Source organism: Empidonax traillii, unplaced genomic scaffold (assembly GCF_003031625.1).
Source record: "Empidonax traillii isolate 1590-97213 ecotype Southwest subspecies unplaced genomic scaffold, ASM303162v1 scaffold785:size696563, whole genome shotgun sequence".
NCBI classification, from domain to species: domain Eukaryota; kingdom Metazoa; phylum Chordata; class Aves; order Passeriformes; family Tyrannidae; genus Empidonax; species Empidonax traillii.
Genome location: NW_020955978.1, coordinates 239,014 through 256,926, shown reverse-complemented (window position 1 = coordinate 256,926; position 17,913 = coordinate 239,014). Strand labels below are relative to the sequence as shown.

The 17,913-nt window shown below is 45.3% G+C and overlaps 1 protein-coding gene across 1 annotated transcript in view; it reads left to right on the top strand.

The window, feature by feature from the left end:
• MCM10 (minichromosome maintenance 10 replication initiation factor) overlaps positions 1–14,890 on the top strand; it is a 17,123-nt gene extending 2,233 nt beyond the window's left edge. Inside the window, exons 3-20 of the mRNA XM_027901461.1 lie at positions 179–499; positions 1,279–1,383; positions 1,980–2,114; positions 2,349–2,523; positions 3,236–3,401; positions 3,794–3,961; positions 5,580–5,696; positions 6,744–6,943; positions 7,882–7,982; positions 9,001–9,102; positions 9,218–9,335; positions 10,242–10,473; positions 10,971–11,130; positions 11,790–11,908; positions 12,751–12,864; positions 13,897–14,042; positions 14,256–14,298; positions 14,671–14,890. Of these exons, the coding sequence (XP_027757262.1) occupies positions 179–499; positions 1,279–1,383; positions 1,980–2,114; positions 2,349–2,523; positions 3,236–3,401; positions 3,794–3,961; positions 5,580–5,696; positions 6,744–6,943; positions 7,882–7,982; positions 9,001–9,102; positions 9,218–9,335; positions 10,242–10,473; positions 10,971–11,130; positions 11,790–11,908; positions 12,751–12,864; positions 13,897–14,042; positions 14,256–14,298; positions 14,671–14,754 (2,606 nt within the window). The 3' untranslated portion in view covers positions 14,755–14,890. The remainder of the gene's footprint in view (positions 1–178; positions 500–1,278; positions 1,384–1,979; positions 2,115–2,348; positions 2,524–3,235; positions 3,402–3,793; positions 3,962–5,579; positions 5,697–6,743; positions 6,944–7,881; positions 7,983–9,000; positions 9,103–9,217; positions 9,336–10,241; positions 10,474–10,970; positions 11,131–11,789; positions 11,909–12,750; positions 12,865–13,896; positions 14,043–14,255; positions 14,299–14,670) is intronic.
• The last annotated feature ends 3,023 nt before the right edge of the window (positions 14,891–17,913 follow it).

Below are 17,913 nucleotides of genomic sequence, written 5' to 3'. Positions count from 1 at the left end.
GCTCTGTCTTCCTTTAGCCAAAGCTGAAGTAGTTTTTAAAAATGCTGCTCTGAGCTCGCTGCTCCAATTTAGTTTCAGCTGTCATTAGCTTTTAGTTAGAGTGTCTTGGATCCTTTTATTCCTTGGCAGTTTTCTTCTAACCGGGCGGGAATAACTCTGAGTTTAATTTTTGCCTCAGCTGATGATGACTTGGACCTGTTGGCTTCCCTCCTGGAAGAGAGTGAAGCAACTGAGGAGAGGAATCCTCCTGGGGAGGAAGATACCCCCGAGGATGAGGGGGGAGAGCCAGATGAATACGATGAGCTGTTTGATGCAGAAGATGATGCGTCCTACACCGAGGAGGTCAGTGCCGAGGACAGCACGATTGATGAGCAGAAGGAGAACCTGGCTGCGCTGTTTGGAGATGTAGATGACCTGCTGGAAGAGGAGGAGGCAGAGGAAGCTGTCCCCAGTTCAGCTCCCAGTCAGGCAAAGGAGAAAACCAATGAAGAACTGCAAGGTTTGATCAGCACCTTTGTTTTGTTGGATGTATTGTCTCTAGAGGGCTAACGGGCAGAAGGCAGGGCCTGCTGCTTCTTAGAGTAGGATAGTACCCAGAGGAGAAATACAGAAAGTTCTTGTGAAAGCTTCTAAGTCCAGCTTTCAGTGCTCAGTTGCCAAGCTCACCAAACCTGTTCTCCCAAAATAAAGACAGAAGACTTAAGTAAGCCAGGGAGACTAACCTAGCTCTGGTGAACAGGATAGGGAAGATTGCCTGTGTACCTGTGCCTTGTCTCATGAAGAGCAATGTTGCTTCAGTCTTCTGGGCTGTTATCCTGACATCTTTGACCAACACAGCAGTCCCTTCCCCCTCAGGGTTTATTGGTAGGACATTCTGCCATGCCAGTCAGTGTGGAAGCAGAGCTAGCCTCTGAGCTTTCCTGTGTCCAGGCCATATATTTGATTATATCAGAAGTATTTTGTAATGCTAAGGAGTGCAACCATCAGCCATTAAATTGTCTTATGCTTGGTAGGAAAGTTTTACACAACATAGCAAGGAACATACCACGATCAAGTAAAATATTTATATGAGAGGAGCCAGCTCCAGGCTGTGTGGAAAAGTTTCCCTTCACTGTGAGCTGTGTAGAATAAAGTAAATCTCTATTGTGACTTGAGTCTTTGTTTTCTAAGTTCCCATGATGTAGTAACACTGCCAGACTTCCAGGGATCTCATAAATCCCTCTTTGCACTGGCTTCCTGCTGTCTTCATTATTATCCTTTTTCTTCTTTCTTTCCTAGCTGAGCTGAGAAAATTGCAAGAACAGATGAAGACGTTACAGGAGCAGTTGCAGAAGACTGCAATTGGGCAGCAATCCAGTTCAGGCCCTGAGAAGAAAACCCCTGGTAATGAGACTAATTAAATGGATTTATGATTTGTTGGCTTACCAACGTGCAGTTTATAGGCAGGACTCCAAATAGTTCTGAAGTGGGGCACTGAGCAGCAAGGAGGAATGTTGGTCTGGTGTATTACCACCCAGGTTTCCTGCTCCTACGGACTAAATCAGTGTTGGTGTCTGCACCATGCATTAATTCTGCATTGGACAGCTTTCATGAGTAAGTGCTCCAGGCTCTTCTGGAAGTGTCCCTTTTTATTGGCAGATGTTGGTACACCTGGTAAATACAGCTGTGTTTGTTGCTGTAGCATGTTGGGTGTAGTAATGAAACTACATGGGAAAATTGCTAAGCAGGGGGATGTTTCTACTTTCCACAGCTTTGAGGTTGCAGTGACATCCAAAGTTTTAGGTTGTCATGGGGACATTTTGGAGTCATTTGGACTTTTCCATCCATGTTGCATTTCAGATGCTGACAACTTAGCTGAAGGGTTTACATGTGGGACCCTGACTTGGACTTGTTGTTCAAGAATTACAGAGTTTGGAGCGATTTTTAGAGTCTGAGTCCAGATCCTGAGAACTCACGGTGTTTTTTGTTTTCTTGGCCAGGTAAATCTCCCTGTCTACCCTTAAAGGAAAGGAAAGTTCAGAAGGTGCAAGAATCACCATGTTTCTCGGCCCAGCTGGGCAATCCTTTGCCACCAGCCAAGCGAGGACTCCAGAAATCAAAACCATCCTCAGCAGGTACCATTCTCGGTCTGCCTTTCACTGGAGCCCACCAGGCTTTTGTCAAAAGCTTACAGTTCCCAACAGTGGTGTGAACACATCCAGGATAGTTTAACAGTATTCAGTGCTCCAGTGGTGGTCTGGTCACAGCAGCACAGAGATCATTACAGTTAATTATTGTATTCTTTTTTGTATTTGTATTTTTATTGTATTGGGTGCTATGTCTTTTTTTTTTTTTTTTTTCTGCTAAAGAGAACAAGGCTCCTCCTCCACGGCAAGTCCTCAGCATGGCGTTCCAGCCTCTCCAGTCTGCCACGGGGAACACACCCAGTAAGGTGGTCAGAGAGAAGACTTCCCATGTGCCTGCATGCTCCAGTGCAACAACTCAGCCAGTGTCTGTGGAAACCTTCTCAGGACTGAGATTAAGGTCAGCAGCCCAGCTCTGAGCTCCGCCTGGGGTCAATCCCTCAAGTAATAGGAGAGAAAAAGCAATGTACGTGGTTTAACCATGTCAGATTAGTCACTTGCCACTAGGGGATGTAACACGAAGCCACAGCACTGGCTGGTTGATCAGCAATTAGGCAACATTGACTTTTAGCTTAGTACCATGTTTCTGGTTTCACCTTTGCACTTTTCTAACAAAAAAGCTGTAATTTCATTAGCTCTGCCTTCCCTGGGATATCCTCAGTGGTGGAGCAGTGGGCATGTGCAAACCCCAGCTGTGCTCCATTTGAGTAGGTTTTTGCTCCACAAGGAGAAGCCTCGGGAGCCACTCATCCTCGGCCATCCCCATACTCAGTGTGGCCACAAGAGGACTCTGAATCCTCACGGTGTCTCCTCACCAGAGCCCGTGCTGGATTCCCAGCTCAGTCAGCCATACTTGGTCATTCCTGAAACGAGCAGAGTTAGTGCAGGCTCTGGGCTGAGTTGCAGTGCAGCTATTTGGACAAAAAACAGCCTGATCAGTAACTTTCTGATATTTGCACAGTGCTCTAAACAATGGGGTTTGTTTCAAGGAAAGTAAGGCACAGAGCCATTTTGCAGCAAGCTGTAGTCTCCTAAGGAGAGCACTGGATGGTTTCTGTTGTCCATTTATGCCAATGGATGTGCTCTCTCTTACATGCTTTCACTTGATGTAGAAAACCCCGGGTGTCCTCGGCTGAAATGAACAGGAAGATGACCAACAGGAAGCTCATCCGACTGTCCCAGCTGAAGAGCAAACTTGCTGCAGAAAATCTGGAGGAAATAGACTGGGTAACTTTTGGAGTCATAGTGAAGAAGGTCACACCTCAGAGTGCAAATAATGTAAGCAACTTTGTTATATCGCTTGTCCAGTCCAAGTGAAATGCTGGTGGTCTTTCCTGAGAAACTAATTAGGTGTTCAACTTAATCAGCCAACTCCAGGTAGTTAATGAAAAGCTGCTGTAAGAAAGATCTTGGATTGTCTGGTTTTAATATGAGAAAGGTTGGTGGTAGCAGTAATATTGTGCTGTTTTGGCCTTGAAGAATCCCAGAACTGGCAGCATGGCACAGCTGGAGATACTCTAACCTCTACTGGGGTTACAAACTGTGCTTTTCTAAACTAGGAAAACCTTGGAGTGGGGAAATCAGAGTAACTCTTTTAAAGCAACAGCAAGAGGGGATGCAGTCAGTGTCCCAGTACTAAGTGCTGAAAGGAAAGGGGCCGTCTGTTCCAGGGCAGAACCTTCAGTATCTGGCGGCTGAACGACCTGCGGGATCTCAATGAGTGCGTCTCGCTCTTCCTGTTCGGTGAAGTCCACAAGGAGCACTGGAAGACAGACCAGGGCACAGTCATTGGGCTGCTCAATGCCAACCCTATGAAACCTAAAGAAGGCTCAGACGAGGTGAGAGGATTTTTCACTTCCCCATCAGCTGTAGATAAAAACACATAGCTGAACCTTATCACGTCTGGCTGAGATTTAGCTTTATGGCACATGTTAAGGTTGAAATTGCAACAGTCTGCCCAACAGTTTGAATTGCATTCAGGGAGTTGCATGGTGTGTATTTGCTCCTGTATTAAGCACCTAAACCCAGAGTTTATTCCAGTGTTTAATCTCCTCTCTGTAGCAGTTGGCTCTTCCACAAATGTAGGGAGTGTTATGTTCATTTCATTTCAGTTTATTTAGCCACTTCAGTGCAGCACCTATTTCAGCCTGGAGGTCTCTCAAAGCTGAAAAAGGTGGAGAAGCTCATTTCTCTCTTCTAATTAAAGCATGAGATGTGATTCCAAAATCCCAACTGAGAAAGAAGCAATATTTGATTTATTAAACAAATAATGTATTATGAAAGTGCATGTCAGTTGTTACATAGTAGTTCACCTGTTTAACTGAATAGTTACAAATGCAGAACATGATGAATTACCTTTCTATATGTATGAAAACATTTAAGGTGGCTTGATTTTGCTAATAAATTAATATATTTTTAATACCATATTAATTGCATTGGAATGGAAACCATTTCCACTGACTTCTATCAAGGGGAATTTCAGTCTAGTATCTGATCATGTAGTGTTTTGCATTTTAAATTCTCCAAATAGAAAAATTAAGGATCTCATTAATTGTCTATTAAGCTACATAATTGCTTAAATTAACATGAATAAGCAGTAGAAAGTCCTGCTGGTGAGCAGAAAGGCACACCAGATTTAATGGAAGGAATGTATTTAACTGTCAAGAATGGCTCTGCTTAGCTAAAATGTTCACATTTAGAACTACATTAAAACTGATTTCTCAAAGTGTTTCTTGGCTACAGACACAATTCCTGGTATCTTTGGTTGTCGTTCTTCTTGCACAGGAGTCAGTTTTGATGGAACCTAGACATGTGAGAAGGACAGAGAGCTCTTTACAACTCTTTCTCCCATCCACTGCCTGATGTGAGTGCCATGATGGCATCAGAGCTCAGTGGCTCTACAGGACCACTTACAGCACAGCGAGATCTGCCTTTGCTGGTCCTTGGTTTCCTGAGGCACTGAGCATAGAAATCCAATGTCTTTAATCTCCCTGTGAGAAATTCCCATTTCTTCTTTTTAACTGAGTCTTTTCTCAGTCTGAGTAGGACACATGGCTTTCTTAAACTAGGCCTGCATCTTGAACTGCATTGTTAATACCAGAGGTACCAAATTAGACCAGAGCCAAACCAGTGACATCTGGAATCATAGAATGGCCTAGGTTGAAAGGTACCTTAAAGATCATCTAGTTCCAACCCCCCTGCTCTCAACAGGGAACATTCCATGAGACCAGGTTAATCAGAGCCCCATCCAACCTGACCCTGAACACTTCCAGGGATGGGACATCCACAGCTTCTCTGGATAATCTGTGCCAGTGCCTCACCACTGTCACTGTAAAGAAGTTTCTCCTAATATCCAATCTAAACCCTCTCTCTTTCTTTCTGAAGCCATTCCCCCTTGTCCTGTCCAGAGAGAATCCCATCCAATCCTCCTCAAGGCATGTTCTGATTTCTTTCTAGGTGTGTTTGTCTGTGGATCATCCCCAGAAGATCCTGCTCATGGGGGAAGCTCTGGACATGGGCACCTGCAAAGCCAGGAAGAAGAACGGTGATCCTTGTGCCCAGATTGTGAACCTGGTCTGTATCTCAGTACATCATTTCATCCTTAAGTACATCCTCAGGACATCCTTAAGCTGTTGGTGAAAATCTGGCTGCTGATTTTTCACTGATGCTCTGACTTTTTGACTTGTTTCTGGCTCTTGACTAACTAAAGTGGGTGGAGAAAGTGAGAAATTAAACCAAGAGAAGCTACTTCTGTGCTGGCACTGAGCAGCAGCAGGGGAGTTCCCTAAATGCAAAGCTGGTGCTGCAGTGAAAGGACCCCTGACTACCACACCCTTTCACTCTGCTTTGCTCCAGTGTACTAAACTAGAGAACTCATCCAAGGTAAAACAGTAGGAATGGCTGTTTTTGGGAATGGTTTTCTTAACCCAATGAGTTGCCTGGTCCAGTGTGCCTGCAAGCTGTCAGAATAACTATGCCTGAATGTGGGGCACTGCACATGAGAGGAAAAGGTGTTGGGATCCTTCTCTTAGGACAGTACTGGCTTGTACTAGTTTAAAGGACATGTGGATTATGTCACTTCATGGCTATGGTGATGCTGTGATACCTGAAAGGGATCCTGTCTAAGTCAGCAGGGTTATAGTTAGTAGGGTGGCACTTAAAAGGAGGAGAAAAAATGAAGGAATGAAGACCTGGGGAAGAGCTCAGAGTGTGTGGATTATGAGGAAGACAAATACAGAAGGTACTTGTAGCAAAACAAGGTTGTGATTGCAGACCCACTCCAGAAAGTGGCTATGCATACAGTGCATAGAATTGCATATAGTTCAGAGTCAAGAATACAGAATCTGGGCAAGAGGTCCTGGATGGTGTGTGAGTTGACTTCAGCCAAGGAGCAGCCTTAAAATTCCTTGATGCATAGGGTTGTTTCCAGTGATTAGTGCAGGCAATTTTAGCTTTGTTTTTCATTGCTGGAGAGCGGGCATGTGTTGGCTTAGGTGGTCAGATGCTGGAGTACTACAGTAACTTTGGTTTAGCCACAGAACGATGCGTGAGTGGGTGAGAGGAATGAAGTAAATTGTAGTTGCTGGTGTTCTGTAACAGGCTTCTCCCATTTCTTTCCAGAATGACTGTGAATATTGTCAGTACCACATACAATCCCAGTACAAGAAGATCAGCTCGAAGCGGGCGGATCTGCAGTCCACCTTCTCTGGCGGCCGCATTCCCAGAAGAGTCGGTCGGAAAAATCCCACTTTGAAGGAGAAGTTGTGTCAGGACGGGTTTTACTACGGGGGAGTCTCTTCAGCAGCATATGCAGCCTCAGTGTAAGATAAACCATTTATTTCTCTTGCTTTTGAACAGAATTTCCCTCCCAAGGGAGCCTGAGGCTGTCTCTAGTGGGGTCTATTTAGTTAGAGAACCCTTTGCCTTGACTGCATTCACCAAATAGGATTAACTGCCCCACATTTGGCATAATCCTCCTGGCCCCGTGGGGCAACAGAGCTGCTGTTTGATAGGAACATTTTAAGTCATTGCTAAGATGTGGTAAGGGGTGTTTCTACCTCTAAATTAATACTGTGATATGAAACCAGACAGCATTGGGTTTCAGTGGATGAAATTAATTTTATCATGAGATCCCAAGCGTTTGAGTCTCCCAGAGGGGTATTTTTGGGTGTAACTGTATTTTGTTACAGCTCACTGCATTTAATCCCAGACACAGTGTATTCTGTATTCCCTCCTCTCTCCCTTGGCTGAAATAATAGAGTGTCACTGTGTTAATAAAGAGGCAGGAGTGACCAAGATCAGTATACATCTCATAGCTAGCATGGAGGGGCCAGGTCCTTTATCCAAATCCCCTGAAGACGGGTGTGGAAGGATGAGTCACAGCTGGATCAAACCCTGTGCTTGGACACAGCTTTTATTCCCTTATCACTGCCCTCTGATACCTCTGGTGGGACTCTACAGAAATGAAGCAATTCCAACCTCCTTTCCATCCCTGGAACTAACTGAGCAAAGCTTAGCTATGATCCATATTTAGTTTTCTCTCAATGCATAGGAAATACATATTTCAACACAGGGAGAAATGAGGGATCCTAAACATGGTGCTGGAATTTGGATTTAGGTCCACATCCTTTCAGAGACAGACAGGTGATGCTTTAGGGTGGCTGGAGTGCTGTTGAAGCACTGGGCTAGAATTCAGACTCCTGTCCTTGCTCTAAGCATGGAAAAACTCCCATGTTCTGGTTTTGTTTCCTCTTTGCAGTGCAGCAGCTGCGGTGCCAAAAAGGAAGATTCAAACCACTCTCTCCAACCTGGTCGTGAGGGGAGCTGATGCAATTGTCCAGGAAACCAAGCAGAAAATTGGTACCCGCTTACCCATGTAGTCTCTCCCTCCTTTACACATTTCCATCTCAATGTGTAGATGTGTCCCAGGACCTGCTAGTCACAGAATGAACCTGGCAGTCAGTTTGCTGCAGAGGTAGCCCTTTGCTGGCTGCTTTCTCAGTTGATCAAAACCCCTCTTCCCTCCTGAGATCACAGCTGCAGGGCAAATGTAACCAAGCAACTGTGTAGCTCCATGAATCTTTTTTCATCACTGCCCACGAATTAAGTCCCCTGCTCTGTCTTTGGACAGTGACAGAAGATCTTTGCCAAATAAATGGGAATTGGAAGTTTTAAGAACTTTGAACTAGAGGATTTATTTTGTTTGATTAAAATAAATTACTTCTGTCGACCTTGAAAGCTTCCAAGGAATACTAAGTATAAATCAGTCTGGTCTGCAATGCAGGGGAGAAACCACCCTGTTTCTAGTCCTTTTCTTTTGTGATCTTCAAAGCATGATCCTTCCATAGCCCTTTGGGATGTCACCAGTCTTCTCTGCCTCTGTTTTGTTTCTGTTAAACACTTAATATTATACCCTCTTCATGCTCACTGGAGAGCAGGGGGCAGATTATTCAAACTGCCTTCTAGGTGCCACTTACACACCTTATTTACATCTTGCAGTTCCATCAGTTGCCTCCATTTCAGACAACATAGTAAATGTCCGTAGCAGCTTTCAGGATCCAGGGATAAGGTGTGGAGGCTTCAGGACTTTAAAGCATTCTAAAAATGGGAACAGTAGGAGTAACACAGACAGCCCAAGGCGGATGAGAAACTGACTGATGAAATTGCTGACAGGGTAGAAACGTCTTTGTGATGTGCCTTGTGAAGACAAGGCCTCGGGCAAATAAATATAATGTAGAGGTGGGCCTTGCTTTGGGAGGTGCTCACTCAGGTGACCCACAGGGGTTTCTTCCAACTTGGATGACTCTACATCTCTAAAGCCAGGCCTGCTTCCTTTCCTGGCTTCAAATCTGTTGTGTTTCTGCCCCTTCCACTCCAGGTGCAGCAAAGAGACCCATGCAATGTTCTGAGGAGTTCAAGGAACTGCTGGCACAGCCCACTTTTGGAGCACGAAACCTCTGCAAACACTGGACCAAAGCAGGTATTGTCCTTTAGCCTAAAGGAAAACCCACTCCTGAAATCACTCTACACCCTCTGAACAAACATTAGTGGCTTTTTATTTTGGTTTGTTGTTTTGTTGGGTTTTTTTTTCCCAGATGCTGAAAGGAAGCAAGGGACCGATTTCCAGTCAATCTCTGCTTCAGCACTGCTCAAGCAACAGAAACAGAAATTGCTGGAGGCCAGAAAAAAGCGATCTGAAGAGATTCAGAGGCGGTAAGGCTTTCACAGGAAGGGTTCTGTCATTGTAGCCCCAGGTATAACAGTGTTTTAACAGAAACTTCATTTAAATAGAAATACCCTACTATTCAGTGCAGAACCAAATGTTCCAGCACAGTCCCCAGCAGCTGAAAGGCATCATGAGAGGAGTCTGGAGTAAGAAACTGGAATCAGGAGTCCTGGTTCTGTTCATTGCTGGCTTGCAAGGGTCTTCTGAACCCTAAGATTTGCCAAGTGTTTTGTTCATATCTTATTAACAAACCTAAGAAGAACTTCAGAAGAGCCACCCTGGTTGAGGCTGAGATTGATGTAGCCAAGTAGCCTTAAAAGGCTCAACAGGAGCCAAAACAGAACCCAAAGGAGAATAATAGGCACAATCATGATATTTCCCCCATATATTCTTCCAGCCTTCAACAGTGAGCCTTTCAGGGACTTTCCAAGCTAAAAGTGGTGTCTTTATAATAGTTCTGAAGGAATTTTTTTCCCCATAAAACTGTTCAACCTCTATTGTGACCTACATAAACAAACACTTATGTGGCTGCTGGACATAGAACCCCCTGCTTAACCACCTGTTCTGCAAAGAAACCCATTTTTCCAAGTGCTTCCACTTCCCATGTCCCAGCTTAGTTTGATGCCTCTCTCTCTGATTTTAGTTTGGGAAGCAATTGGTCATTCACTCCTTCTGGTGGCTTCTTCAAGTCACTCTTGATTTCAGCGACCCAGCAAGTTCTTTACCAGCCTTGTTTTCCTCTCCTGAATGCCTAAGTTGCTGTATGTTTCTTTTAGCAATAAAAGGCCAGTTAGTGAAAAATCACAGTCTGCATCCCCTCCTATTTGTTTCTCAAACCTTTCTGCCTCTTTGGCTTGTGTCCCTAATTGAACAAATTGTTCTTGTCTTGCAAGGTTTCTCCAGAGCACAAGTAAAGCCAGCAGTGCTGCTGTCCCGTCCTCCTCCAGACAGACCTCCCTCCATTCCCCAGTGGCTGGGGCAGAGTTTCCCAAAGATGCGAAAATGTCCACTCCTCAAAGGCCCAGGCTGGGCACTGGCTTCTCGGAAGGAGAAGATATCCTCTTCTTTGACAGGTCTCCACCTCCTCCAAGACCAAAGCTGGACAGCTTGGCTGAAGCCAAAAAGGTACCAGCTCTTTGGATCTTTTCAGTATTAAGAAGGAGAGGGTTAAGGGAAATTTGGTTTGTCAAAGAAACCTTTGTCTTCCAGAAAGAAGGAGGGAGTCTTGGCATTCTGGGAGTATGAAAAGGAATAGTTGTATGCAATTTTCTATTCGTTCCAAATTATTGTCAATTTGTGTGGAAATCTCAAGTGGTTTGATTTCTCTGGAGAACTTACTGAGTTGAGAAGCAGATAAAGCACAGCTATAGAGATGCCAAGCCTGTTAACACCTGGGGAGGAGTGATTTTATGGTTTGGGAAGTCATGAGATGTTGGGTGATGTGGTGAATTAGATGTACAGCAGAGCTGGGAATTTTATTGGGCCTCTCCAGCCAGCTCTGTGCTCAGGCCACTGAATTTTGTCTGTTCAGTTTTGACAGCCTTCCTCTGCTACTTCTGAGAGTAGGAACATGGGAGCCAGACAGGTCACCAACACTTTCCTTGCTCTTTCCTGTTTTCCAGCTGGCTGCAATCCACCGACTGCGAGCAAAAGGACAGATTCTTCCTAAAACAGACCCAAACAGTGTCAAGAGGAAACGGGCTGATGCTGGTGATGTCCTAGAAATTGTTGAAAGAGTTGAGAAAAATGTTGCTCAGCCACAAGGTGCAGAAGCAGAGAATGGTATGTAATGTTAGCTTCCACAACAGAAAAAATGTGCTTCTCTCTTTCTGAACAAAGCAGTAGTTGCTGGATTAAAGACTTAATTGCTGTGCTAATGAGGGGCCAAGTTAGGTCTGTTTGAAACTTCAGGGGATTGCTGCAAAGACTAAACAACTTCTAACCCTGTGGAGAGAGTGTGAGATGTAATCTCTGGTAGCTCCCTGTCCTCATCTCTATTTGCTTCTGGCATTTGACCATCTGCAGTTCATGGTTGACATAACCAAGGGAAACCAAGAAATAATCCCACCTGGGAAGGTATCTGAATTTTCTGTGGGAACTTCAGTTTGCCTGCTGGTGATTTACTGTGTGATCTTGGATGAATTGCTTAATTCCCTTTAAAGCTTCTCCATCAGTCAGTGAGGCAACACTGCTTGATCTCCCGGGAGTAATGTGAAAATTCCTAGTACAGTACTTTGAGAGAAGATGCAATATTGTTTAAAAAAAATGCTTTTTTTTCTGAAGCCATATTTGAACTTGGCTTCATGTTCCTGAACTACAAAAGGCTGCTGTTTGACCTGAACATCTGCCTGAGAGACCTGAGACTTCCAAAATCCCCTGCAGGGATCATGCTTAGAGATCACAACCTTGTTTTGTAGGACTGAACCTTTTTGTCTCCCTAGATGTGGATGAGCTGGAGCCTGCCCAAAAGAAACGGCGTGAGCAGCTGGCCTATCTGGAGTCAGAAGAGTTCCAGAAAATCCTGAGTGCCAAGTCCAAGTACACAGATGTCCTAAAAGAGGTATGGCCTCAATCCAGCCACGACTGAGGGCTCAGAACTAGGGAGCTGACTGGGCTCCTCATAGTGATTTCAGCAAGAAATGGACACCCAAACATGTCACAGGCACCAGATCCTCCCAATGAGCAGGGTCAGGTGTCTCTGAGCACACAGGGCACAGTGCCTGCGAGTCAGCACTATTGCCAGAGCCATAATAAGGTCAAGTTGCCATCAGGGTTTTCTTTTTTTTCCTGTGTTTTAAAGAATCAGTGAAGTTTCTTGATTGGTGGATGATCAAAGAAATCATTCTGCTTTAAAACGGAATTAGTCATTTTGTCCCTCATTTCTTGACATCTTGGCCACATAAAGCCATCTGCCACCTTCATGTGTGACTCATGTCAGTCATGGAGCCTGTGAAATGCCAATAATTGCCCTGAGGAGCTCAGAGTCTCCCACTGGAGTCTTTGCTGAGCATGTTCCTGGGGATACACAAGACACAGGCCCTTGTGTTGGACATGTTGTACTGGTATGAAGTCATAGTTGTTTTAAGGTCTTCTGAGGAGTAATGTTTTGGCTAAAAACCAGTTCCATTTGTTACATCTGCCTCCTACCTGCCCTCTCTCTGCACTGTCCTCGTGGGCACGTCCTTATTTCTGTACTTTATGCTGCTGTTAAACCTCCCAATCGTACATTTCAGAGGTGGCTCATTGCAGTGTTGGTGTAGTGTGTTTACAGTGTGGATTAGTTGAAGCAAGAGAGGTTTGGTGTTTCTCTGCTCACAGATTGCAGTCTGCTTCAAGCAGGCCATTTATGGAGTGGCTTCTCCCATCTTTGTCTCCCCACAACCCTCTTTTTGTGCCCCCCAGGTTGAGGCTGATCTGCAGGAGCAATACTTTCAGCCACTGGTGAAGAAGGAAGAGCTGGAAGAGAAGATGAGGAACATCAAAGCAGTGAAATGTCGAGTTGTGACGTGTAAAACGGTGAGGGAAGGGGAGCCAGGGTAACAGCAGTGGAGTGGAGCATGGATGGTACAAAATGATGCTGGATATCCTGCAGACTCCCATCTGTCACACTTTTGGCTGTGATCCAGCACAGGGATCAGATGGAGATGGTTTTGTTCCTAATGCCTGTTGCTGAGAGCAGCACTGGCTGAGACATGGCAAGGCAGGCTTTAGTGCTGTGCTGAACATCTCAACTTGGTGTTTGGGCATTGGTGTCCTGAAAAGATTTCTCAGTTTCTTCCGTGAAGTGCTTCGTACCAGGACAGTTCCCCACATTACACAACAAAATAAGCAAAGTGACTTGAAAACATTAACAGTGGGTGGGAATCCTCCATCTGCATTTCCAGGGACTTTGCCATCAGGAAGGGGAGGGGAGCTTTGTGACTACCCCAAATGTGCTGAGAGGAAGGGAAGCGTTGCCTCTCATTCCCGGAGTTTCAGCCCCTGCTGAACTTTCCCTTTTGCTGCCTTCCCTGTCAGTCTGGGGGCTGCACAGAGGGCCACTGTGTGCCCCATGAGGTGCTGGGAGCAGGGCCACAGGGTGGTGGCAAAGGAAGGATGGCATTAGAAGGAGCAGTGATGAAGCCTAGGCTGGTGACCAGTGACAGGACCTCAGGGAATGGCCTGAAGTTGTGTCGAGGGAGGTTTTAGTTGGGTATTAGGAAAAGGTTCTTCCCCAGAGGGCGGTTGGGCACTGGAACAGGCTCCCTGGGGCAGTGGTCACAGCACCAAACCTGACAGAGTTCAAGCAGTGTTTGGGTGATATTCTCAGGTACACAGTGTGACTCTTGGGGATGGTCCTTTGCAGGGCCAGGAGTTGGACTCGATGATCCTTGTGGGCCCCTTCCAACTCAGGATATTCTGTGATCCTGTGAAAGGTCTGACTGGTGGACCCCTCAGGATGGGAGAAGATAGGGATGCTTCCCTCTGAACATTCAGCTGTTGCTGGCTCACAGAACAGGTCTCACACCCCGGTGAAGCACTCACACCTCTCTCTCTCCTCTCTGACAGTGTAATTACACCTATTTCAAGCCTCTGGAGACGTGTGTGCAGGAAAAGCACGACTACCACTGGCATGATGCCATCAAGCGATTTTTCAAATGTCCTTGTGGAAGCAGAGCTATCTCCCTTGACAGGCTCCCAAAAAAGCACTGCAGGTAAGGAATAAACCTCATGAAACAGTGACTGGGACTTTTGTACTGTCCATTCACAAATAACATGTTGTGAGTGTCATAACCACATCCTAAACCAGGAACATTAACCTTTGTGCCAGGCAGCGTGGGCAGGGTGTGGGGATAGCTTTGTACTCCCTCATACTGTGCAGCAGACACGCACCACAGTGATCCTCACCTTCCATCTTCATCTTTCAGTACCTGTGGCCTCTACAAGTGGGAGCGAGATGGGATGTTAAAGGTAAGTGTGAGCAGCAGTTCCTGAGCACCTCAGCGCTCTGGCTGCTCCCCTCGGTACTTCTGTCCCCCACTTTGATTCTCTGCCCTTATGGGGTCCTGGCAAAGCCAAGCAGCTCTGCATTTTGTCAGGGACACACAGGGACCTGCAGGCTGTGTTTTCAGTAGACTTCCTCCTCTTCACTTTCTGTTCTCAAAGCTTTGTTTCATTTAACCAGGGAATTTGCTTTTGAACAAAGCTGTAAGAATTCAAAATGTCAAGGTCCCTAGAGTGTCTGTCAATATTTAATCATATTACCATAACTTCTGTCAGAGAAGTGTTTGGGAGACATCTAGCACATGCTTAACTTCTTTTCTCCATGATTCATGTTTCCAGGAGAAAAAAGGTCCGAAGATCGGTGGAGAAACACTTTTACCAAGAGGAGAGGAACAACCGAAATTTCTCAATAGTCTTAAGTGACCTGGAGTTGATTTTTTTTCACAACCTGAGGATGGATTTCCTGTGCCTGAAACACACATTTATACTGCACTGCCAACAGGATTCAGGTTTTAGGGATGTATGAGTGGGGGAATCAGTTCTTGATGAAAAGGCCACTGCATGGATACTGAGCTTTGGTCTTTTTTAAATTGACTGAATAAGGCTGCATGTGAAATGCACATTTGTGCCTGTTCTTTCCAACTAACAACACAAGAGTGACCTCACCAGACTTTCAAGTGCCAAATCATCATGAACTGGAGGGACGGTAGATTCTTAAAGCACTTGTGAAATTAGTACTGTGATGTGATGCAATTAATACTAAATGCCAGCCTGTCTGTCAGGTTTTTCAGCTCTTGGCCTGAAAGAGGATTGTAGGCACAGGCCATTCTCCATTGGCTTCAGAATTACTCTCTTTGGACCCTTAGGAACAGAAACAGTTTCCAAGTTTTTCCTTGGCTTACAAAACCCTTCCATGGCTCTGGCATTGCACGCCAGTGCTGTGTTCGGTGCAGACTCAGGAGCTCCCTGTCCCACAGTCCTTGTCATGTTCCCTGCACCACCCACACTACAGCACTCCTAGGGCTACAGCCCTGCAGCTCCCACCTTGAAAAGCATTTTAATGAATGTGGCACCACTTTGGGAGTGGTTTTAAACAGCTGAGTGATTACATTTAAAAGCTTTTACCCGTTTTCTGGCGTTTTAAATGGGGGCAGTGGCTGTCGCAGACCAAGCAGGGCAAGATCTCCCTCCAGGGGGTGTTTTTCTAAAAGCACATCTCTCTAGGGGTGCCTGGGGCATTTGACCAGCTTTTCCTGCGCCTGAGCTCGCAGGATCAGAGGACATTTTTAACTGCCTAAAACCACTAGAACCTCAGTGATTTGATCAAAGTGCCACCAGCGGTCCCAGTGGCCTTGTCTGTACCTCTTGTTTGATTACACAGGGGCTGGGAGAGAAATAATTTGCTTCATTTGAAGAGAAATAAGTTCATTTGAAGCAACTGGACAGATTCACCTCAGCATTCTGCAGCCCTCAGCTCTTCCTGGTGCTTTTCCTGGGCAGCATCGGTTTCAGTCTTGTGTCAGTACCCTTTGATGGGTGAGGTGTCACTGGTAGGTGACAAAATGTGTAACTGTCCCCTGTGGATTCCTCATCCAGAATAAACAGAGTGCACAATAAAACACTCCCTGGGTCTGTGTGTGTCCTGGAATAAAGAAGAGCCACCCCTGAACAGCTCCCCAGTCCTGCAAACCACAGCCACGCACCCACTGGCAGAATTTCTGAGCCACAGAAACAACACAATGCAAAACCAAACATGGTTTTGCCCTAATATAATCTTCATTTCAAAAATAAAACCGAAATCCGTGTCTTCATCAGCTTTACCAATGACTTCCCATGTGAGCTCTGATTTGCTGGTTCATTTTGCATGGAAAAAGGAGCCAAACTTTAAAAACATAATCATGCATAGATTTTTATATTACTATTAATTTCATCTAACTATAATGAATATATTAAGATTATTAATAACCTTACATTATTAGAGCATCGGCCAAAAAGTATATCAAGAGAGAGAGAGACTAGAAAAAATAGTCAAGAAGCAATGCACAAACTTATCATAATTTTTCTTTGATTACCTAAACTAACTGCAGCAATCTGGTTTTGTAGGTCAGGTGCTCTTGGAAGTCCATCAGCTGTTCAGCCTTGCTGCAACTATTTCATATTAAAATAAAATGCTTTTGCAATGCAGCATTTGGGCAAGTTCCTTACAGAGGGCAAACAGCACATAAATCTGGCTCCCCATAAAATGATGATCGGGCACACTTTCCATCCTAGCCCTTAGAGGTCACTTCAAAGATTCGTTCTTTATCTTTGCACAGGACAGACAACACTAAATGAAATACAAATTCTGACGCACTTGTCATAAACCAAAAGGCTCGTTGGATTGATGTGGTGTACAGAGGTGACACCACAGATCAATAGTGCCCTGGAAGCGTTCAAGGCCAGGTTGGACAGGGCTTGGAGCAATCTGGTCTAAGTGCAAGGTGTCCCTGCCTATGGCAGGGGATTGGAACAAGACGATCTTTAATGCCCCTTCCAACCCAAACCATTCCATAATTCTCTAAATATCCTCCTATTCTTCCAATTTCTGTTATAGTCACCTGAAGAGCTGCCCCAAGTTTGCCCTACCTGGGTTGATTTTCACTGGAAGATACTGAGGCACGTGGATGAAATAAATTCTGGCAGCTCAGAGGTGGGAAAGGTGATGAGCAGAGCTGGAGGAGGGACTTGCAGAGCTCCTTGGCTGCTTCCCAGAGATCTGAAGGGGTTGCCCAGGGAGCAAGGGCACTTCTCCAGCACAGGCAGGCAGCAAGAAGCCTTATCAGCAAAAAGGCCAAAAATGCTTGTGAGTTACAGGATAAGGTCGTGAATTAAGATTAGCACAAGGTCTGGAGCAGAAGTCATATTTTACTTGTCCAAATTCAATTACTTCTTTCTCCAGCTGCTCTTGGATCAGGTTCTTAACATCAGTGCAGTGCCCTCTGAGCTGTGAGGCAACTGGGCATCACTCACTGCCCCTTCCACTACAAATGAGGGCTGGACAAAACCCTCGTGTGTCCCAGATCATGGACACCCCACCCTCCCTCACAGGTCATGTCAGCAAGTTCCTTCCTCCTTTCCAAGCACTCCTGCTCTCCTGACAGTGTCTCCTTGGAGTAATACCCTTCCTGGAGAAATTCCCTTGCTGACAGACATACTTTTGCCAGACACCTCAGAGCAGGAAACAGCTCCAGTCTCAGCTCTGCTGCACCACAAGAGGGTATAAAAAGTCAAATCTACTTAGAAAAAACCTGTACTTTAGTTAATTAAACTTTCTTTTCACCCCCAGTTTCTCTTGCATGAAGTAAGACTTTGATCTACAGCACTGGAAGCCAAATCCAGGATTCTAAATCCTTCCTCTGGCACCAGCCCAAGCGTCTTCCTATCAAAGCACTGAGCGCGCAACTGCTGTCAGCAAGGTCAGGAGTCAGACTAAATCTGACATTTCTGAACTGTTAGTCTGGAAAATAGCACATAAATTCCAAGCAAAGAATCTTCTCTGTGTTTGTTGTCTTTTACCAAGCTCCAGAAGCTCCTTGTTTTCAA